At 39.4% G+C, this 23,528-nt stretch overlaps 1 protein-coding gene across 3 annotated transcripts; it reads right to left on the bottom strand.

The window, feature by feature from the left end:
* Positions 1-6,589: 6,589 nt before the first annotated feature.
* Positions 6,590-22,372, bottom strand: ZNF330 (zinc finger protein 330). 3 transcript variants are annotated; one of them, XM_068542541.1, is made up of 10 exons: positions 22,331-22,372; positions 20,150-20,281; positions 19,081-19,100; positions 18,909-18,979; positions 16,758-16,837; positions 14,188-14,314; positions 13,626-13,730; positions 9,841-9,887; positions 8,668-8,785; positions 6,590-7,504 (listed from the first exon to the last, which is right to left on the bottom strand). In XM_068542541.1, the coding sequence occupies exons 2-10, from the start codon at positions 20,267-20,269 to the stop codon at positions 7,230-7,232; spliced, it is 963 nt and encodes a 320-aa protein (XP_068398642.1). In that variant the 5' UTR covers positions 20,270-20,281; positions 22,331-22,372; the 3' UTR covers positions 6,590-7,229. The 3 variants fall into 3 exon arrangements, with proteins under 3 accessions (XP_068398642.1, XP_068398643.1, XP_068398641.1); XM_068542542.1 differs by having other exon boundaries at positions 22,179-22,353; XM_068542540.1 differs by having other exon boundaries at positions 22,188-22,353.
* Between the last annotated feature and the right edge of the window lie 1,156 nt (positions 22,373-23,528).

Here is a 23,528-nt window from a genome sequence, read left to right as displayed (position 1 = left end):
CCTTCCTCTCCATCACCATGGAGATGTGGATGCTTAACTTTTCAGGGTATAGAAATTAATGACAAAGTGTCCTCCCTAGAGATTCATCGAAACTACAGAATTCTCACCAAGTTAGCCTTAGGACTTTTTTCTGTGAATATAAAAATGTAACTTAAAAAATTTTTTTAAATAAAAATAACAATCACTGGTTACCGTGACAAGTAAAAACACATACTTACGTTAAACCTTCAATAAATATAATTTTTAAAACTTATATCGCCTAAATATAATGTTGGTAGTAAAAATTTTTCTTATTTTATTGACAGAAAACCACTGACAAGATTTTTTTTAAGACGAGATTACTAATACAACTAAGTTAACAGAGGTAGGTGTAGATACGCACAGTAGGGCAAGGAGATTTTTTTCATCCCTTTGTTCTTTGATGGATTAAAAATACAAACAGAATCCTTATAAATGTGGATGGAAAAATATGTCAAAGAAGAGTCAGCTCTGCAGAACTAGTTTCTATGTAGTAAAATATATGTTGATTATGACTGCACTTCAGCCATATTGGAGTAGCAGGGACCAGATTTACTCTCCCATCTGGAACAAGAAGGGACAAAATATATGAAATAACCATTTTCAAGACACAGGACATCAGGTAATGAAGGTGAAAATGATCCCAGAGAGATGAGAAACTAACAAGATGAAACTTACAGTTGCCCCAACTTACTTCCTTAAGAGATTTTGCAAGTTGCCGCACAGGCAAGGTGGAGCCCAGCAGATGCCCTGAGAGGAGGAGAAAGAGGTGAGAGTCTGGATAGGCTTGTACCTAAGCCTCTCAACGTAGTTTGGGAAATTTTAGCAAATTGCACTTAGCACATTCTTTTGCCTTCCTACAAAGATTCTTTATCAGAAACCCTCTGACCTTTATATATGTTGTGTTTTAACTGATTCATTATTAAGAACACTTCAATATGTCTGACTTATCATTGTACTATTTATGTCTGATCCCACAAAATATGATTAAGAATATATTAAGCTGCATCCTTTGAATTGTTGCCATTAGTCAAATAAGTTGCCGGGGTCATTCTGTAAAGCACAGGGGTGCATGCTATATGGTCTATTCACTTCCTGAAACGGATTAATACATTCTGCATGAGCAGAAGCTCGTAGGTGACTTATAAAAGTCACTCTCACACACATCAATACAATATTCCAGCAAAGAACTTGCCAACCCATGACCAAAATGCAGACGAGGAAATTATATTTACCCCACGTTGTTAAGTGTCAGCTACTAGATTTTGTATAGGGATATTAACTTAATAGCTACTTGTCATGGTTGAGGCATGTTGAGCCAAAATAGCCAAATCAGTCGCTCAGTCACCAGATTTATGCTGTGCCCCGGGAAGGGCTTGATCCAGCTGAGGCAGCTCTGCAGCTGAGGCCGGCCCAGAAGCAGACTGACTGCTACTTCCTCTGCTGGTTTCAGTGGCTTACCTGGTGGCATGACCCAGACCATCATCCTCCAGGGATCTAGTCACCATGCCCTTCACGGGCTGGGGTGCTTGGCCATGTCTATTTACCATCACAAGTGGGGCAAGGAACACACAGAAAATTCAAGTGAATCCCCTGGATTCCACCCAAATTCCTCTCTGTCCCCATTATATAAAAGCAGCCATACCTCCTCCAGATGAAGAGAGTCACTTATCTATACCAAGATGGTGATTTATCTTCTTGCCTCTTGGTCCCTGGACATAAAAAGCCAAGTTGGCAGGCACAGTTTATAGTTCAGTGGAGTGTTTATATTGGGTACTCTGAAGAAAGGTGTCCCCCTTGAGGACATAGAATTGTAATCAGCAGATCCCAGAGTCAGTTGCAGAGATGGGAAGCAAGATGTTCCCCAGTGAATCTGGGAGAGATGACAACTCCTGCTTCCATGTTTAGTCCCCATGGTGTTTACCCAGGGCTGTCGTAACAAATTACCACAAACTTGGTGGCTTAAAACAACAGAAATGTACTCTCCCACAGTTGAGGAGGCCAGAAGCCTAAAATCAAGTGTTGGCAGAGTATGTTCCTTCTGGAGCCTCTCAGGGAGAACCTGTCCCAAGTTTCTCTCCTAGCTTCTGGTGGTTGCCAGCAATCCTCGGCATTCCTTAGCTTGCAGCTGTATCACCCCAATCTCTGCCTCCGTCTTCACATGGCCTTCTTCCTTGTGTGTCTGTGTGTGTGTCCTCTCCTGTCTTATAAGGACACCAGTCTTCAATTTAGGGCCTACCCTAAACCCAGCATGACCTCATCTTACATTAACTCATTACATCTACCTATGTCCTATTTCCACAAAAGGTCATATTCTGAGGTTCTGGGTAGACATGAATTTGGGGGGCACAGTATTAATTATAGACTAAATTCTGTCCTCTCAAAATTCACATGTTGAAGTCCTGACCCCCAATACCTTAGAATGTGACTGTATTTGGAGATAGGGCCTCTAAAGAAGTAACTAAGGTTAAATGAGGTCATATGGATGGGACTCAATCCAGTATGACTGGTGTCCTTATAAGAGGAAGAGGCATTAGGGGTATGTGTACACAGAGAAAAGGCCATGTGAGCTCACAGTGAAAAAGTGGCCATCTGCAAACCAAAGAGAAAGGCCTTAGGAGAAACCAAACCTGCCAATACCTTGACCTTGGACTTCTAGACTCCACAACTGTGAGAAAATAATTTTCTGTTGTTTAAGCTACTCAGTCTGTAGTATTTTGTTATGGCAGCCCAAGAAGACTGTTAAATACACTGTTTAACTACCACCCCACCTCACACACACACATGGATTCTCTATTGGGAACACAATGGCACAGAAGTATCTTTGATTGAATGCGTATCTGTGACTTGAGGTCAAATCCTGGCAGAGTACTGCCTCTGAGCTGCTGCTTGAGTCTTCAGCAACCGTTGCAACATATCCTCGGGCAGGAAGTTTCTGGGTGGCATAGAGTGTGACACAGTGGATCTCATGGTCACAGGCCTATTCCTGCTCCTTCTTAGCTTTAAAGATGGTCCCCTGAGCTGACACAATGTTATGTGGTTTCTCCTGCCAGTGAATCAAAGCCTTCAGGTGCTGATGCTGGATGAGGCCCTACAAAAAGGAAAGGCAAACCTATTCCACTGAGAACGGACCACCGGCCTTTCTAGGCTGACTGCTCCGACCTGCCTCATAAAGCAGTGATGCCCTATCAGAGGCCCAGCATTCTTTTCTGCCGCTGATAGGTTTGACATTTTGCAGTGGTGGTAACTCTGGTAGCTTTGATAGATAAGTTGGAGTCCATGCTGGCCCAGGAGGTGTCTAAGTCTCTAAATGCAGAGGGCATGGCCCTTTCTCTAGAACCTTAGGTGGCTGCATTGTGGTTCTCTTACTGCAGCTTGCCACACACTCCACGAAACACCTTTCTCCACCACTGTGATCTCCAGTACAATAGCACCTCTCCTATGGCCCAGAGGGCAGGGCTGCTTCCCCTGCAACCCAGACCCACTGCAGAGCTCCTTCCTGCTGTGGGTCCCATGCAGAACAGGCAGCCTTAGCATCACCTGGTATATGGCCCAGAACATTATCCTAAGGTATGAAATATGCTGCCTCCAGAACCCAGGAGGCTCAGCGGGCATCGTGCTGCCTTCCTCATGGCAGGAGGTGTATGTAGCAATTTTCTACTGTGGAGGTGATACACTAGCCTGTCCCTAACCACTGGACCCCTAAAAATTTTATGGATGTGGCATATCGTTCATAAGGTTTATCCCCTACTCTCTGTAACACGTCTTACTAAGGCCTCATTGTTCTAGCTACTTTTCTTTTTTTTGAATTTTATTTTTTTATACAGCATGTTCTTATTATCTATTTTATACATATTACTGTATATATGTCAATCCCAATCTCCCAATTCATCTCACCACCACCACCACCCCCCACTCCTCCACCCCGTTTTCCCCCCTTGGTGTGCGTACGTTTGTTCCCTACATCTGTGTCTCTATTTCTGCCTTGTGTTCTAGCTACTTCTTGCTCATCCATCCTCAGCACACTATCATTGATGAAGCAGGTGCATATTCTTTAGGATAAAGTGGCAGAGTTAATAAAGCCCTGGGACAAAACTATTGAAGTATAGTGTCCATTCCATGTGAATGCAAATTGTTTCTGATCCCCTTTTTCGATGGAGAGAAATCATTTGCAAAATCCAAGACTACATTCCTTGGACTTGGGCTACATATATCTGCTCCAACAAAGAGGCCACATCCGGCATAGCATTTGCAATCAAGGTGACTACTTGACTGAACTTGAAGTTGCCTATAGGCATCTTCCAGGATCCATGCAGTTTCAGCAGGGGAAAGACTGGTGAATTAATATAGATGGGATGGGATTTTCATCTTTGCATTTTTTAGATCCCTAAGGATGCCACTAATTTCTGCCATCATTCCAGGCTATACTATTGCTTTTTGCTATCTTGGCTGGGGTAAGGAGGAGGTAGGAGGGTAGTTAAGTTTCAGAGGCTTCCACTTAGCCTTCCAAACACCCAGTGAAAACACTGTAACCTTGCACTTGGTCAAGACCCCTGTTATTATCCAACCCCTCCCTCACTTTAAGAAGGGAGCAAAAAGGACACTTTGAGTCTCTGGATAGCAGTATCAATTCAGACTCTGTCCAACAGGCCTTGAAATATCTTATTTTCCTCCTCTCCCCAGAGTAGAATTATGAGTGAATGTCTCTAGGTTTTGGGGAAACACTGGGGCACTAACTACCTTGTCCAAATGCCATGGTGCTACAGGGGGCTTCCTCCTGGGGACCTCTTTCATCGGTGGGCTATGGGTCTGAAAAGTGACTCAGGTCCAGAAACTGAGCAAGGGCTGATAATTCTTTATCAGGACAACCACCCTTCGGCCTCCATGTTATCTATCCTTGATGTTGCCCAGTGGTACAAAAACTAAGTAGTACTCTCATTGTTACCCATTTATTTTGCCCCTAAGCTTGCTGTATTCTATTAACCTTCTCCATAACTCTCTGCAGGTCAGGCCCCCTTGACTAACCACTCCCACCTTGGTAGTCATTACCATAATTGTGACCCCACTGACTTTTGGCAAATAGGTACTGCCACTGGCCACTATTATTTCAGGGTCTTATCACCCACTGCCATCAGCAAGCTAGGTTCTACAATAGTTTGTTTCTATTGTCAGAAGTAGCCTACAGAGTTACCACTGAGCTTCTGGGGGGCCCTCGTGCTCCTCTCATCAGCACACGTCTTTAGGGCCTTGTTAAATGGTATGTCTGTTGGGCCTTCCTGTGGAACATAATCATCCAAAGATAAATCTATCCATTCTGGCATATCCACTTCCCTCAACCTTTTCATTCTTTCCTCCACCATTTGCCACTCAACTTTGTTTAGAATTGGCCATTGCTTTTTCCATGTTTCTAGAAGCCATCCTGGTAGTGAGTTCACATCTCCTGGGATCCTAGCTGGGATGTTAAATCCTATTGAGAGTGCTTATCCTGCAACCCAAGGACCCAATGTGGGTGCTATTAGCAAACTCTCCCCTAATTTCATTCTGTCCCTCCTAATCAACAACTTCAGATTCCAGCCTCAATCATTCTCTTCCTGCTCCTCCCAATACATACAGGCCAATTCTTGCAGCTCCTTTGGGGTACGGTCTGTGTCCTGTCTCATCAGGCCCAGCCCCTCTCTGGCTGAGTTTTACTTAACCCTAATTACAGTTGCTCAACCCTAATTCTAGGTCTAGTGGCATGGAGATAGGGCAAGTCCTCAAGGGGGCACAGGTTGCCTGGGGAAAGAGACCTCTGCATCATCATATAGCCTGGGAGTGGGTGAGGCGCCTTTGCCCTTAAGAGAGAGAAGTGGGCTGTGACTGCGGGCTCAGAAAGTTCAGGAGTCTAGGCAGTGAAAATCTTCAGCGGCATCCATTGCAATGTCTCCATCTCACTCATCAGGGTCCTGGATATTCCCAAACAGTCCCTTGACCTTTGCATAACAGACCTGCCGTGATGGGCAACTGTCTTTGAAGTTTATCCACTCAGACTACTAACTCCTGGCTTGGTCCTCAGTTTTCTCAGTTCTCCTGCTGCAAGAGATGAAAGCTTTTTCCAGTGCATCTAGAGGCCCTCTGGCTTTCTGTTGCCTGTTATTGCCCTCAGCTGTTCATTATGTTTCTACGGAATAAAAATGGCTCAGCAATAGCCATCCGACCTGTTATCCATGTGGCTACAATGTTCTCCATACTTTTCAAATGCCAGCCAGTCTGATGATGCATTCCTTTCTACCACACCATCCCAATTCACTGTCAGTGTAAACTGTAACCACTGGAACTTGTGCCAGCAACTGTCTGTTCTCCACCTACCACGGATGATGGGGTTCAGCTGCATCACTTTGTGTCTATCACACACTATTAATCTCTGCTACCTATCTTGCATATTAGACAAAAAAATGAAACAGTTTATACATAAATATTGGAATGCTTTCCAAAATAGGCTTAAAATACTGAGAATAAGAAATCAAATAAAATATCAAAAGTATATAAGTGAGATACTAGATTTATTCAAAGAGAAATGAAATTTCCTGGGTAAAACATCTGTGTGATAATACTGATTCTGAAAAATGGCTATATAGTCACCTTTGTCTATACATTTAAGCATAAATAATAGGTATTGTTCAGGACACACGCTGTGAAGAAAGAAATGAATGAGTCAATTGCTAAAACACACATATAACTACTTAAGATAACATGAATATTTAATGAAAATTTAGCGTAACATCTGACTTTTATCCTGTGGACAAACAAGAAAAAGTACAGTAATTCATTTTACCCATTACATTTTACAAAATCAGAATGATTTTCTAAGCAGTATTAATAAAAACAGCAATTTAATTTCAAACAAATATATTACCATCCTATTCCTTTATCCTGTATATGTATTTAATTGGCAAACCTACTAGATTACTGAAATCAGTAAAATCCAATCCATGATGCTTAATTGCTTGGATCGATAAACATCTTACATTTGAAATTCATTTTTCTTATGCTACAAGCCTGATTATCAGTTCCTATGAAAATGCTATGCCCTACTCCTTGCCCCAGTAAGTGTGACTAGTCTTTCACATAAGGCTAAGTGACAGTGCGTACATCTGAATATCCACACACTATGCATCAAGCACACACATTCCAGCTCCTCAGACAAGGTCACCAATGGGCAAGCAGCTTTCCTAGTTCTCTTGTTCCTCATAGTGAGCATAGCCACTGGCATAGGTCCTTCCTAAATTCAAATTAGTAAACAAATCTGATGACTCAGCATCTGAATCCTTTCCACCTTCATCTTCTTCCTCTTCATCATCCTCTGCTTCGTACTCATCTTCTTCCTCATCATGGTAGCTGCTATCACCATACTTATCAGATGCAAGGTTCTTCCAATAGGCATCATACCCAGAAGCTCCATCTCCCTCTTCACCTCCAGTCTGCCTGCCAAATTTCAGGGAGCGTGCTACGAAAGACAGATATGTGTGTGGCACCTGATTAGCTCCAATTCTCTACATCCTCATTTTCCTCTACAATATATGAAGTTACATGAACTTGATTGGCTGCTTCTTACTCTCAAATGAAAAAGTCAGTCACATTTTCCTTATTTCCTCACTTAACATTCAACCGGAAAGAAAGGAGACCTTAGAAACAACAATCAGTTCCATCCTACTTAGAGTCTACATACACATCATATATAAGAAATGAGAAAGATGACAGTGTCATTTCATTAAATCTAGACAAAGTAGGAAAACGAAATAAGAATAACAGCATTCTCCATACATAAGTTAAATAAGGCATGTTAAAAACTAAAATGCCCTTTGTTTGATCAATTAAAAGTGCATTTTCAAATCACAGAACAGGTGATTTCATGTCATTACACTCTTCTCAAGAGAGCTACTTTATAATTCAGATGTCCTAGAAGACAAAGTCTGTCATTTCTTCTGCCTTAGTAGCAAAACAAAGTTGAGCGTAAAAAATTATGTCTCACCTCACTGTATAACTATATCTTTGATTAAACAAAGTATTGTCAGAGGCATTTAGAATTATGGTTCCATTATACGTTTGGTAAAGAGTCAAATTCTCTTTAACAAAATTGTGAGCTTCATTACTGTAAGCATGTCTGTAGTAGTTGCATCCCTTCATAGAAAAGTTATATAAAAACTATAAAACAATTTCCTACAGTAGTGACGTATAACATAATAAGCATCACTGCTCAAATATCACACACATAAGAATAGCTTCAAAATGAATTCCAACTTCCAAGTACTGAAGATTACCACCACTTGAATAGTGAGGATTTATTGCTACTCAATTATTTAAAATGAAGCTTCAGCAAAAACAGAAAAATCATTCTTTTTGGTCTTAAATTTCAGTATTCACTATGTCATTAACTGAAGCAAATGCCAAATATCAGAGTGAATGATGGTATATTTCTTAAGTTAAATTGAGAAATTTTACCCACAAATTTTCCAAGGCTATAAAATTCCATTTGCATAAGAGAACACATTCATCTTTTCAAATATGAAGAAAAGGCAAAAACAAAAATAGAAAGAGAAAAAAAAGAGATAAATCTTGTCTAAGCAAGAAAGCAAAATCACCCCAGTGGTATTTTAACAAGAGCCTTACTTGACATGCTGAGATCCTTAGTTTCCTGAGTTTCATGTCCACATTTAGGGCAGGGAGGCCGTTTTCCTTTTTCGTGCTTAAACACCTTGCTCCTTGTATGATCATCACAGAAACAAGCCTATATAGGAGAAATAAAAATGAGCAAGTTAAATAAGTAATTCAAAAAATATACGAAGACACCACTTAGTATTTCAAGGAAATGTAAAGTTACATATATACTTTTGTTAGGGCAGAGGTTAAGAGTTTTGTTGGGACTGGTCATGCTCCTGATTTCAATTCCTTAAAGGAAATGGTCTCTGCCAGGACTCTTCTGAACTATGGCCTAAACACAAGACAGAAAATATATGCAGGGTATGATATGTAGACACGTTTCTTCGTAAATACGAGTATTCACAAAGCCTCTGATGACATAATGGTGACCAGCTTATCTACCTGCACAGAGCACACAGTCTAACTGGGGACACAGACAAGTGGAGAGGCAGCTACACACATTACGCATCGCAAGGGAAGGGAAGAGGAGAAGCGCCAAACCAGACCCAGGATTCAGGAAAGGCTGCCTGGGAGATGTGAAGTCTTAGCCGAGATCTGAAGGAGAATGGGGGTGCAGCAGGGTAAGCAAAGACGGAAGAGTGACCTAAGGCAGAGGAGAACAGCACAGACAGAACTGGAGAAGAGTTGGGGGAGAATTAAGAGATAGGGTTAGGAGTATTAGTAGGAACCAGAGAAATGACTCTGCGAGGCAGTGAATCAGCTGCATCCGTTTAGTGACCTTTGACAAATGGAAATGCTGGAGACAAGGTCTAAGGAAACAGAACATTACGGAAATCTTCACTGTACTCAAACTCTACCAAACAAGTGCATTTTAACATAAAGTAAAATATACTCCCATCATTTTGGTCAGAATGTTCTCTATAAACATAAGGCATAAAAACACTGAGCTAAGATTCAGGAGACACACGCACTGGTGTCAACTCTGAGACAAGCCAACTGGATGACCTCTGAAATGTCTCTAAGCTGTCTCAACTTCATTCACAATCTCTAAAATAAAAGAAGTAAATTACATAATGTTTAAGGACCCCTGTAGATTTATTATAGCTATAAATAATCCAAGAGCTGGTGGGTGAGTATGGGGATAGAAAACAAAATCTAAAACTAAAAAATATGAAAGTATACCTTACAACGGAGACAGGAGTGCTGACCAAGCCGATTGCATGAAACACCTGTGAGGGAAAGTGCATAATATCCATTTTCAACCTTGGAATGAAAACACTATTTTCCACAGATTTATACTTGATGTACTATCTTAGATCAATTATCGTTTTTTTTCTGTCTCATAACCTAGAGGATACAAAAAAATGAGATGGAATCCCCAGCCAGATGCAAGGAATCCAGCAATTGCACAGACACAGCATTCTTTTATCCTCCAATCCCTTTCTATTGCTCCAAAACTAGGAGATGGCAAACTTCATTAACGATATTTAGGAAACTGAAATGGTAAAACATTTTTTCAGTGACACTGGCTGGACTCTTCACTTAAGGATATAACAGTTCAGGACTTCCCTGGTGGCACAGTGGTTAAGAATCCGCCTGCCAATGCAGGGGACACAGGTTGGAGCGCTGGTCTGGGAAGATCCCACATGCCACGGAGCAACTAAGCCCGTGAGTCACAACTACTGAGCCCGCGAGCCACAACTACTGAAGCCCACACACCTAGAGCCCGTGCTCCACAACAAGAGAAGCCACCGCAATGAGAAGCCCGTGCACCGCAACGAAGAGTAGCCCCCGCTCGCCGCAACTAGAGAAAGCCCACGTGCAGCAACGAAAACCCAACACAGCCAAAAAAAAAAAAAAAGATATAACTTCAATTTTTAAAAGAATAACTGTTTCCATTAATATATATTCTCTCCTCGTGTTGTAGGCTATTGCCATTTTTTGCAAACTTCTGATATGAGAATAGAATACTTCAGGTGGAAAAGCGTGACTATGAAGAGAAAATAATACTCAAGTGGGCAGGAAAACAGATGGAAAAATCCTAAAATATTTTATCTCTATTTTAGTCAGTAAGCCACATTAATTTTGGTCATTATCTACAATTAATGCAAATATTAATGCAAATAATGCTCCTAAACTTAAGAGCAAATATTTTAGAAAAGCCAATTTGTCTCGCACATATTGAATATGCCAAAAAATGGAAGACAAAAATAATTGAGAGGTATAGAAACAAGAAAACAAACTAAGCCTTACCCTGATATAGTCTAAATATAAACTATTAACTTTCAATTTACTTAGAGGTTTTGAAAAAGTAAAGAAAACAAAAGGAAATCTATCTTTATAACTCAAATATTGCAGATGTTTCTAAGTTGGGGATTCGTTTAAGTTTGCCTGGGTCATGGGGAGCTTTTTCAATCTGAACAGGAAAGTATTTTTTTAAAAACTCAAAGATGATTTCTCAATTATGTGTATTATTATTGCTTCTGTCCAACCATCCTGCTTCCTTCCACAGTGACACTGCTATTTCAGATGGATTTATATTACTTGTCCTACATACTAATAATAAAAGTAAAAATCAACTGAGTACTTACTATATATATATATATATATATATATATATATATATATATATATATAAGGAATATATAAGTATACCAAATTACTCCAATAATAACTATATTATTTCAGTCTGTGGAGGAATAAACCTGAAATCTCAATCATTTCTACTTGAAGATATGCCTAGAGAGTTCTTAGGTTCATTCTTCATTCAGTCAAAAGAGGATATATATCACCAAAATGCTATAAATCCCTTTCAAGTACAGAACCAGAACACAGACTGAAAGTACAAAGTACCCAACCCAATGTCCCTGTGCACCAGGCATTTCTGATACAGAATCTTCTCCCATCCCCACCACCTGAACCTTTGACATGCCACAATGACACAATCCCAAGAAACTCGTTGTTGTCTATCACACCCTCACCCTTACGGCCGGGAACCCAAACCGCCAGGATGGGATGCGGCCTTGCCAGGCTTCTTCCCCTAATTACACCTCAAAAACACTCTGGCACTCCACTTCACTGCCCTGTTATTTTTCTCCCCAAGAGTTAAAATCTTGAACTTATATAAAAACTGCATTTCTCCCAGATTCTAAAAAATATTGTGACTTTCCTAGTTTTAGACTGGGGAATGGTTTTCTTTTTAAATCTATTTCTATGTCTTCCAAGTATTTTAAAAGAAAGCAGGTTAGAATACATCAAAGCCTGCTGACAATAAGCCATTTAAATTAGAAGTTCCTGGGCCACTTTCATTATTTTAAAAAATAAAGGCAGAGTACACACATGTGTTTTGTTTTTGTTTTTGTTTTTTCCCCTCGAAACATACTTCCCACTGGTTATACAGGCAAAGAAGTATTTTATAGAATTTCCGTATCTTCCAATTCATAGTTGTACAGTCAAATCCAAAAATGATGAGGTATGACCAATTAAGGGAGTACAAACAAACTATCTTTGGGACTTATATGTATGATTAGGACAGTGTTTCAGAGAAAATATTTCAAGTAGTGAATGGCAACTGGCGAAGGAAAAATGGCAAAGAAAAAATAAAGCAATGAAAAAAAAGGAAAGAAAGACGATAAATTATAGTAAACCAAGGAAACCTGTGAATCTGCAATGAGAATGACTTTAATATGAGGTATCAAAGGCATGGTAATAGATTTATCTTAAAATCCTTTCAATTATTCAGTGTCTTTATTTTTCCTTTGTCTTTCATTGAATCACTAAAACTTCTTGATGGAAATATAGCCTTATCACTTACAGTTGCCTGTCTTTGGGGTTTAAATGCTACGAAATACACAAAGTTCCCAAGTCCCAAATAAAATAATTCAATTTTTATATTATACATTCTGCAGAAGCCTAGGAACAGCTCAGAAAGGCTAACTACTCTGAGATGTTCCTTTAATCCTTTGAGATTTTCTTTATAAATATCACAAGAATTACATACGTGTGTGTATGTGTGTCTTAGACTGATGACTTATCAACTTTAAATTTATAGATGAGTATAGGGATTAGCATTTCATAGCAGAACAAGAACCAAATTCAAGAAAATGAATTTGGAATTTCAGTCTTTCCTACAGTGGTATCTACTATTTAATAAGGGCTTTGTAAGTGACAGGTACCATACTTATGCTTTATATGGATTCTCACTTCAATTAACTCTTTGAAAAAATTAGCATCTTTCTTTAATACATAACAAAATTCAGGTTTAGAAAGATTTGGTAAGTTGCCCAAAAACATATGGCCAATAAGTAGAATTCAAGTAATGCCTGAATCTAAAACTTGAGCTTTTGAGAACCAACAGAATAGAAATAAAATAAAATGCAATCTATCTCTATAGATGATACCATGAAACACTGGTTCTCAAACTAGAATATACATGAGAGTTATGTGTGCAGGTTAAATACAGATGCCTGGCACCTGCCACCCACTTAAAGATAGAACCTCCAGGGATGAGACCTTGACACCTGTACTTTTAAATAACCTCCACAGGTGTTTCTGATGCACAGTCCTGCCTAAGAGTCACTGGAACCAACCAGCAGGAACAAACTAGGGGTGTCCCACTTATCTGGGGACACCTGAAAACAGGGTGGGGGAGGGTATGTTAGTTGTTATAATAACTTGGAAGTGAAAATGACATTTAATATTCAGGATCAGGAATGCTACAAGTCCTGCAATGCCTGATCAATCCCACAAAACGAAGAACTGACCCAACCAAAATGTCACTGGCACACTGCTGGACAAAAATGGACTGTATGTGTTCTGAATTTTTTCTACAAACAGAAAATAGATATTGAATTAAATTACAGTCCATAAGAGGCCACATGAAACAATAGATTCCTTTTTCATTAAGTTTAACACTTATACTATTAAGAATCTTGGGTATAAAGAACATCTAATATATAAAAACTTACATTTAAATGTTTCCGCTTCTAAAACCTGGCAGCTGGCTTGATGTTCAAACTGATCATCTTCACAAAGAAAGTTATGGCAGAAAGAACAACTGAAAATTCTGCCTCCTATTGGATTAAAGAACAAAACCCACAAATGTAAATATGATAAAGTTTAATTTAAAAAACTTATCTGTAAAACTGCTCAGAAAAGATGGCAAGTTATTTCAGATTTACACCAAAATAGCACGGCAGTTTTTGTTCTGGCAAAGGCTACAAAGAAAACTGACAAATTGAACCATAGAAGAGTGAACTCCCACTGTACCCTGGCTACCCATATATACTCACAATGCTCAGAGACACTTCCTCCCCTGTAACTCCCCTCCCTACCTGCCTAGGTAAAAATCCTAGTATTGCCTGTTACTGCTGGTATAAATCCCTTTTCCAACTAAACTGATAACCAAAACAGTGCCAGTACTTACGATTGACAGTATCCTAAAAAAAATCATAAAAAAAGAGCATCCAGAACGTGTCAAAGTCAGCCTTCACTTCCAGCAAAGCTCATCATTTGTATGTAACCACTCACCGTGGTCCCAGACACCCCGTTCACATTCCACACACTCAGCATCGGTAAGCGGGCAGATACAAGCGTGTGTACTGAGACACTTCCTACCGTGACAAACCCAAGCTTCACAGAAGTCACATATTGCACCCTGCAACCAAAGAATATGAAAAATTAACCTTTGACACAACTGGCTGCAGCCAAAGTTTAAGCAGCGGCAACCACCAAAATTATATACATTTAGCCGCTTATCAACCTTCAGTGATAATGAGTGGCTTCATTAAAGAAAATGCACTGTTTAAGCCAAAATTAAAGAGTGTTTCCTGAAAATCAAACTACTTCACCAATAGCTATTTACAATATACAAATCTATAAATCAAAAGAAAAAGAAGCAAAAGGGAAACTATGCACTTACGCTAATATTAATCATTAAAATAAGTCAAAGAGCTGACAGTGTTGCCCCCAAACTGAATTTTACAATAAATCAAATGAAGTCTAGAGCCCATAATTTAAGCGTTCCTGTCTATAGCAATTCTGGTAACGAAATTAAGTTTTTTCAAATACTAACATTCCTGACTTAAGAAAGTTCCTTCTTATCTGTGTAATTTATAAAATAAATATATAGCTTTTCTAGAATAACAGAGAGAAAATATTAAACTTCTGCCAGCATCTTTTTTAAGGCAACTTATGCATTAAATCATTATTATAACTCTTTGTTTAATAAAACTAAAATATAATATCTGGAACTAAATGACAGGGTGAGACTTTCCAATTCTCTGTCAAGGTAAGACGGTAAGACTACACACACCTTTAATAACACAATGACATCTACAGAACACTAAGAGCTAGAAAGAATCTTAAGGAAATGGAACTGGACGGTTTTTCCTTTCCAGGTGAGGAGGGACAGGGGCCTGAGACTAAGTCCAAGTTCTAGAGCTACATTACAGCTGAGCTGTGATTCAAATCCAGGTCTTCCAACCCTCAAAATTCACTGTTCTACTATTCAAGGCACTGTAACAAAAGTGGAAAAGAGCAAATAGGAAGAATGTTTTGGGACTTGTAAAAATAGATTACCAGTGTAGATAGCAAGTCCTCGAATCTATCTCTTGGATTACTCAGGGTTCTAGCAAGAGAAGAATGACACATCAAACTGGGTGATCCAGGGGAGTTTAAAAAGATAATTCACAAAGAACAGGGAAGGGCTTCGAAAAAACATCAGGGATGATGCAGATACTACCCCTAGGGCTGAAGGGCCAAGGGCAGGGAAGGGAGAGAAGTTCTACAGCCGCAAGAGAGAGCCAGCCATATGCAGAGGACTACCTGGTCATATGGAGAGGAACTGGTGGCCAATCCATGTCGAAACCAGGATAAGCTGGTAGGGCGTAAGCTGGTAGGGCGTAAGCTGGGAGGATAAACACCCGGAGATAATTTCCTCCTATCGTCAGGTCTCTTGCCAAAGTCCTTTTTGGGCGGCTGAACCCAAAAAGAAGCCCTAAGTAAGACACTGATTCAGTCCACCACACAAGTCAGGCTCCCAGGGCAAATCAGGGGGAAGAGTCAGGGAGAGGGAATCTTAATCAGCAAATAGAAGATGGCCAGAAAACCACTTTTCTAGAATTTAGAGCTAATGATGCATGATTCTACTTTAATGTATTCTTTATATAAGAGATCATTCATACTCATACAACTCAGTAAATTAAAAAAATAATAATTTGATAAATCTAGACATAAGCAAACTACCAAGGAAGATTACAACAGCTTCTGAATAAAGATAACACTGACGATGCTATACTTAAAATAAAGAATCTTCATAAGATGATTATGAATAATTCCAGCTCTTCTATAAGATAGCCACTCATGAAAAATATAAAGGTCTGCCTCATGATGGAAAATTACATGTTCTTGGAAAATTATGAATATTCTACTATAAATATTACTTTCCTCATGGACTGACATTTGGACCTAAGAATAAATTCACACAATAGAATACAGTAAAACTGGTCAAAAGGATAACATTTTTTTTTGAAAAAACGAGCAAAATGCCTCACACAATGCAACTGTTTCTATTATGTAAAATAATGAATTTTCTTTGAAACGTCTACATGTAACGAAGACATAATGACATGTAATGAACTACATGTAACTACATGTAGTAAAGAGCGTAATTCTGTGTTAACTATGTACTCTTTTTTGAAACGTAAAGCTTTAAAAAAACAATTAATCCTAGGTTCTCTTGGAACTAGGTTGCTTATTTAACCAAAAGACTGAATTTTAGTTTAGCAGGACTTTCAGTATAGTAAATAATATTTTGTGATGCCTAATTAAGATACATTAGAAAGGTATCACTAACAAATGAATGTTGTTTAGGTCAACATTAGATGAGTTTCCCTTCCTTATACATTTCCCAATAAGAAAGAAGAAAGCAGTCAAAAACAAGTGGGTAAAAAGTGAAAATCATACAAAAACATGCCACAGATAATCCAGATAACTCCAGACTGATTACATTTAGAAAAAAATAACTGCATATTGGTCAGAATGCCTTCTCCTTATCCTTGGAAACCTACTGGTCTAAAAGATAACTACAAGAAGCTTACCACCATGGCAAGGCCAGTACTGTAGACACCAGCATGTTTTATGACACAGTCAGAAGACTTCATCATGCACTTTGTTTTCCCTAGCAAAGAAACAAAAATTTTCACTATTAGTCTTGCAAAGTAGTACATACAAATATTCACTAATTCCTCTTTTTATCTAGCCCAAGTTCCTATGGAAATAATTTGAAAATAAAGAGAGACCAGCACTATTTACTGCTTATATAACTGGAAAAAGAAAATGGATATAACTGAGACCTCATTACTTGAGTCAGATCTTTTGAGATTAGGAACTTATATGATAATTCATGTTTGTACTAAAATCAAAATTTGAAGGTTATGCTTTGTAATCTAATAATCACTAAAGCAGTTTAAAAATCTTGTGAATTTTCAGATGAATTCAGGGAGATTTTTAAATGATATGCTTTAAAAGTGAATTTTACATTTTATAATTCACAATAAAGGCAGTCTGATTTGAAGTTACTGCTTCTTTCTTTCCCTAGAACATATCAAACCAAAGCAAATCAAATAATAATTAGGCAAATTATCTGGTTCATTTTTTTAATGTTTAACCATAGTTAAAAATTTACAAACTTAGCCCCCGGGTAAACATTCTTCTAAAAGAATTGTCCAAAAAGTGCCCAAATGAGCACAAAAATCAGGAATATAGTGATAAAGCTAAAAATCACAATACAGCCACAAGAGCTCTTATCTAGCAGCGAATCACCAACCCGAAACACTGTCAGGAAATTCACTTATCACATGCTGCGAGAGGATTAATGGTGACATATTAATCACGCATCTCAGACTCCACAAAGCAGAACACGAAAGAAACAGAAGATGCTCAATTTTCCACTACCTTGATTACCTAAGAAACAAAGCTAGACAACAGGAAATGGGAAGAGAAACAGGAAATGAGGGGCAGCAGCCCCCCAGCTGCTCCCTGTCTAACACTAAGGACAAGAATCAGTGAGAGGGAACTGTATCCGTGCACAGCACCACAAACGCTGAAAACAGGGGAAGGGCCTAGCGACAGCTTATCTCAATCTTCTCCACAGTCTATTTCCTCACTCTACATCCATTTGTCTTTTGTAAATAAGGATATAAAAACTGGCAAATGACTGGTCTATCTAGGCCAGTGTTCTCTTTCCATTAATTACAGACCTCAAAGCCGTCTCTGAAAGCTAGAACTACACTAGAAACATTCAGGGGTGTGGCCCTAAGCCTTCCTAACTTTCTGCAATGTTATCATGCATAACATTTAAATGAGCATATCTCAAACTGTGTTTCACCTGAAACTATTATCCCATAAGCAAAGGGGATACTTGTTCAAATAAAAGTTTGGGGGGCAAATCTGGAGTCAAGACAATTAATCAGGTTTCTTTACTGGAGGTCTTCAGAACTTTTAACACATACATAGGTAAGAGAACCCTCCCAGGTGGGAATGAGGGAATGAAACACGCAGCGTGTCTCAAATGTATGCTCTGCTTTGAGAGATACCTATTAATAGCTCAAGTATTCTGTGGCAGACTATTTGGGAAACATGGATCTTGTTCTATGAACTACTATTTAGTTTTACTCTGAATAATCATTTACTCTGAATAAAAGTTTCCACTTATACTTGGGAACTAGGTAAGTGGCTTAGGAACTCTATTCTACTCACTTGGGAATACAGGTGAGGAAATTCAAGAATCATACGCTAAGAACCAAACAGAAAAACAACTGATCACAAAAACTGGCACCAGGTAAATGTGGAACAAAATTATTTTTAACAGCCTAACACACTACAGGCAGTATCAGCAGAAATCAAAATTTAGGAAAGTAAACAAAGGGTATCGACAAGACTAAGACAGTATAAATAAAACTGCAGCATCACCAAATGTTATTAGTCTGAAATCTAATCTTTCCATGTTTAACACAACACGTGGTACCTTTATCTAAACTGTATCTTAATTATTTTCCAGCATTACATCAAAGAGACAAAACCAAGACTTGACAGTTTTTTGATAGGCCAAATAACATTTTATGTAGTCTTATTAATAGTAAGGCATAACGTTACTGTAAATGATAATGATGAACCCACAGGTTCAAACTGATTAAATGCCAAACAAATGTTTGATAAAAGAAAAGCATGTGTTTTGATCATATACTTACCACACTGTGCACAAATTGGTAACTTCTGCACAGAATTACAAAAATAGCAAAATGCTCTATTCTTCTGCCGTCTTGTCATGTAAAAGAAAATTTTAAAGTTTAGTCAATATCAGATAAAAGGTCAGTCTATATTATTACATATAGATAGAAAAAGAAATAAATAAAAATTTACCTCTGACACTTGTCACATTCCTGTAAAATATAAAAACATAACATTAATTTTTCTACTGGCTGAAAACTGCAGTTACCCACATTATAAAGAATACCGTTTTTCATGCTAAAATTTAAGTGACATTTGCCCAAACCCTCCAATTCCACCCATGAATACAAGCATCTATACATACTTTAACAACAAAGGTATGTTTTGGGGCATACCACACTAGAGAAAGAAGTGGCCTTTTCACAAAAGAGGCTAAATACAGCAGTGGTCTGTTTTTTGGATTTTTTTTTAAGCAATCAGAAAAATAATACAGAACGAACACAAGAAACAGTAGAGAACACAATATGTTGAAGCTCACAGAAAATCCAGAATTCTAAACATGGTATTAAGAAGCTCTCCACAGTCTGGTCTCTAACCACTTTTCAAACCTCACTGGCCTATTCTCTTTAGATTCAAGTCCCAACCCATCAGAGTTCTTTCCCTCTCTGAGGGCAACAACATGTGATGTGAGACATGGGAGCTATGAACCCAGTGGCTATGAACCCCAAAAAATGGAATAAAACAATCTGAGAAGATGGCACTAAATAAAAGCAAAAGACAGAGCTACAAGTTGTTTCAGGTTCCCGCTGTCCCTGCATCCCAGCTACATCCATGCCCTTCCCAACTACACAAGTTAGCCCATTAGTTATTCAATAAACTATTTCTCCCTGAAGTTACTTAGGTTGGATTTCTGTCATTGATAAACATTAAGTAATACAGAAAACAACTGAGCTATAAGCTTGTGGAAACCAGGACTATGTCATGGTAATGATGACTTAGGATGAAAAGGCTCCAATTAATAGGACAAACTGAGGAAGGCATACTAGGTTAGAGAAGCTGGAGAATGTCACACAGTTCCTAGTATGTATTCCTGTTCAGTACATATCTATTTGTCACCAACAGTAGCCAAGGAAATATGGTAGGTTTCAGAAACAACAAAATCAAACAAAATTCACCACTACTCAGTGTTAATGAAAACAACAGACATGACTTTAACATAGATTTATATAGTTTTTCAACCGATAACCAAAAAAACTGTTACCATTGAAGCATTGCACGGGTGTTTAGCTAAATCGATAGTGCTTCTTGATGCTCGTAGTTGTTTTTCACGTTCCCGGCGATTCTCTGCCTTCTTCCTCGCACCAGTCTTTTTTTTAGGCATCTCCCCTTCTTTCTACACAAGCAAACAGAGAAGATATAATTGCCTTGTTGCATTTGCTATTTTAAAGAAACTAAGGAATACCAGAATGAAATCTTCTAATTCTCAAACTTTAAACTCAACCCTGCTATTTTGATGGTTAAGCACATTTTAAGCCTTTATGCATCATTTAGCACACATCACCCCAAATAGATGGCTTTTAAAATAAGGCACTTATTTGTATTACCAAACAGTTCTAAAATATGTAAACATCAAAAAGATTTACCCTAACAGCCAAAATGGTTTTCTTTCCCACAGAGCAAAAAAAAAAGTTCCTCTGATATTCAATATTCTTTAAAAACTACTCTGTACCAAGTGAAAAAAAATTATTAGGAATATATAATTAACAAGAATCATTTAAAAGTATATTATTTACCCAGTTTATATCACTTTTTTAAGCCATATATTCAGATGACCTGATGCTGCCAAGTCTTCAAGTATGTCTAATTTCTCCCGTGTAATACCTAAATAAAACGTCTAATAGTCAAGTCAAATGACAACATTAACTACAGAGCCAAACTACCCTCTCCGAAAAGATATTAAAGGCATCAGAGTAGCTTTGACTCCCTAAAAGCTGCCTTTCCCGCTACTTTTACCTGCAGTGAGCATGTAATTTTAACAGGGTTCAAATTTAAGAGTATGTGTTTACCACACATATCAAAATAAGGACTTTAAAACTGGCTTTTATCAGGTAGTTGAAAGAACTGCCTCATTTAGAAAAACAAGGTTTTCACTAAATAACACATTTTTATTTGGCTTTTCATCCCATCTGAAGACACAAGTTCCCTGAGGATTCCAGCCCTATCTTTCTTGACAATATCTTTCTTTGCCCATCTTTCTTTGCCTCCCAGCCCTGCTTGGCATAAATTAAGCCCTTAACAAATGAAGAGATACACGAATGAATGAGTCCATGTGCTTGCTTTGAAACAGAATCTCAAATTTCTTAATATTCTTCAAAATACATGTATTTTTTAAAAAGTCTTTTCTAAGAGTGGTTCTCAAAAATCAACTGTGGAATTCCCTAAAAGCACAGATTTAGACTTCTAGGCTCAATCCAAGATCTACAAATTCCAAACCTCCAAGCACGGTTTTGGGTTTCACTGGTGACTGACACACAACCTTCCTGAAGACAAAAATATTCGAAGAAACCAAAGTCGTGTCCATGATACAGGGAGAGAGTTCCATGAAAGCACACCTTGACACTTACATTTCTCATTACAATACAGCAAAATCATACACCAGCTTGTACCTGGAACAATACTAACGTCACTCATAAAGTTGTCCTACTTTCCGGGTTTCAACTCTAATGTTGGAATGCCCAATCAAAAAACCGCGCGGTGGTTAGTTGCAACTTAAAAATATGAACAAACCAGGCGAGGAGGTTTAGTGGGTGGTTACCCGGAGTAACGTCCAAGTCCACTAGGTCACCCTTCCGGTATTTACAATGACAAAACTTACAGGGTGAAAAATTGTGTACTGCCCTCGCCAAAGGAGCTAAAAAAATAATCACAGGGTGATCACCGGTTGAATTTTCTGCGTCCGCCGGGGAGAACCAGCTGGGAAAGTTGAGCCTCATTTTTTCCCCTCTAGTTTGTTTTGTAAACTTAAAGAGTGAATTCTATGTCTTAGCGTTATATGGGTTTTAAGCCCTTCTCCAGGAACGCTCCCACTTCTTCAGTACGTGGCCCGTGCCACGAAATGAGAAAACAGGTCCGGGGCCACTGCGGCTTTGGAGGCAAAGCCTGCAGCCGGAGGACCCAGCGGGGCGCAGGGGGAGCCCAGCGGCGAGTCGGCGGAGGTGCCACGCGACTCGGGGAACCGACGGCCATCCCCGCCCGCGGGGCACCCTCCCTCGCGCGCGCTCCGGGCCGACCTCGCTCACCCTCGCGGGGAGGCCGGGCTCACTCCGGGGGCCGAGGGGCAGGGAATGGCGTGAGGCCGGCCCGCGGCGGCTGTAGATCCAATTCGAGGACCACAATTCCGGGGGAAAAAAATGCTACTAAGCCCCGAGGAAGGCGGACAGACCTGCTTCCAGGTACTAGGAGCCGGACCGGATGTCCTCTGACGTCAGCACGTCGACAGGGGAAGGCCCGCCCACTTCTCTTCGCTCCGCCCCGTCACTCCCCTTTCCGCTGGGGGCGGGTCTCCCCATCCTGGGCGGAGGACCTGACTGAGAGAAGAGGAAAAATAGGGGAACAGAAGGAGAGAAAGGGTGGAAAAGGCACCTCAATTTTATGTTTTCAGAAAAGGAGAAATCTAAGCGAAGAGAAAAATCTAAAAAGAAAAAGGAAATGAACTTACGACCTGGTAGTGGATCAGTTGACTCAAACAGAAAATTCTTGCCTAATTCTTCTGGAAACTTTGTGCTACCCGCATATTCTGTGCCCTCACATCCCACTTTCCGTGTTTGCTCCACAAGTTGTCCCTTTAGTTGTCCAGTGAAGTTCTGTACTACCCTCCTTTGTCTATTTCCACTGGCCTTCTGGAATTCCATTCTTTTGTGAACAAATTCTTCCACATTCTGAGCCTCTAGTGTGTCTGCTGCCTGTCCTTAGCTGAAACGTAACATCACCCCCACCCCCTTGCAGAGTCCGCTTGCTTTAAACTTGAAAGTGAAGGTTGCTCATTTTCCCACACTTCCTTCATGTCTTGGTTAGGGGGGTGGGGTGTGTCCCCTTGCTTCCCAGTGCCTCACTCACATAATCCATCCTCGTTTTATGTAGCAGTGCCACTTTTTATCCTTCCTTGTTGCTATGTTTTACCCTCTCCTCACTGATGGAAGACTCTGGAACCTGACTTCCAACCTGTGCCATCACCCAGAATCACATTAATATCTAAATGGAAGACCCATCCTCTTGGGTTCTGGATTTCTTCATCTCCAGTAGCCATCACCTCTGCTCCAAGACAGGCACCCATTCTCATGACTGTACCCCAGGCCTTGTCATCAGGTGGAACTACTCCACCACTAAAATCCAAAATTCAAACATCTAACCAAGCAACTTCCTATATCACCAACTCTCAGCTGTCCCTAACGAAGACTTCGAATCTCATGATCCTTCTCTTTTCCCCTATCAATTATCCCCCTGCTTTCTTCCCTTCGTTTCTTCCCCAGTTAATAAAACACAATTCATCACTTCAGTCACAATTTTCCATGTTTTTGTCCTGAGCAAACCAACTGGAACATTCCCAATTCTGTTAATTCAACAGCTTGCCTTTTCTTTCC

Source organism: Eschrichtius robustus, chromosome 4 (genome assembly GCF_028021215.1).
Source record: "Eschrichtius robustus isolate mEscRob2 chromosome 4, mEscRob2.pri, whole genome shotgun sequence".
NCBI lineage: Eukaryota > Metazoa > Chordata > Mammalia > Artiodactyla > Eschrichtiidae > Eschrichtius > Eschrichtius robustus.
The sequence above is the reverse complement of the archived record's forward strand: the minus strand, read 5'-3'. Positions and strand labels throughout refer to the sequence as shown.

Excerpts from the sequence above, each read along its gene's own strand:
- ZNF330 (XM_068542541.1), bottom strand. The coding sequence starts at position 20,269 with ATGCCTAAAAAAAAGACTGGTGCGAGGAAGAAGGCAGAGAATCGCCGG. Across the intron at positions 19,101-20,149 it reads ACCCGTGCAATGCTTCAATG|GAATGTGACAAGTGTCAGAG; the intron begins GTAACAGTTTTT and ends TATATTTTACAG. Across the intron at positions 9,888-13,625 it reads AGAAGCGGAAACATTTAAAT|GTGTTTCATGCAATCGGCTT; the intron begins GTAAGTTTTTAT and ends TTTCCCTCACAG.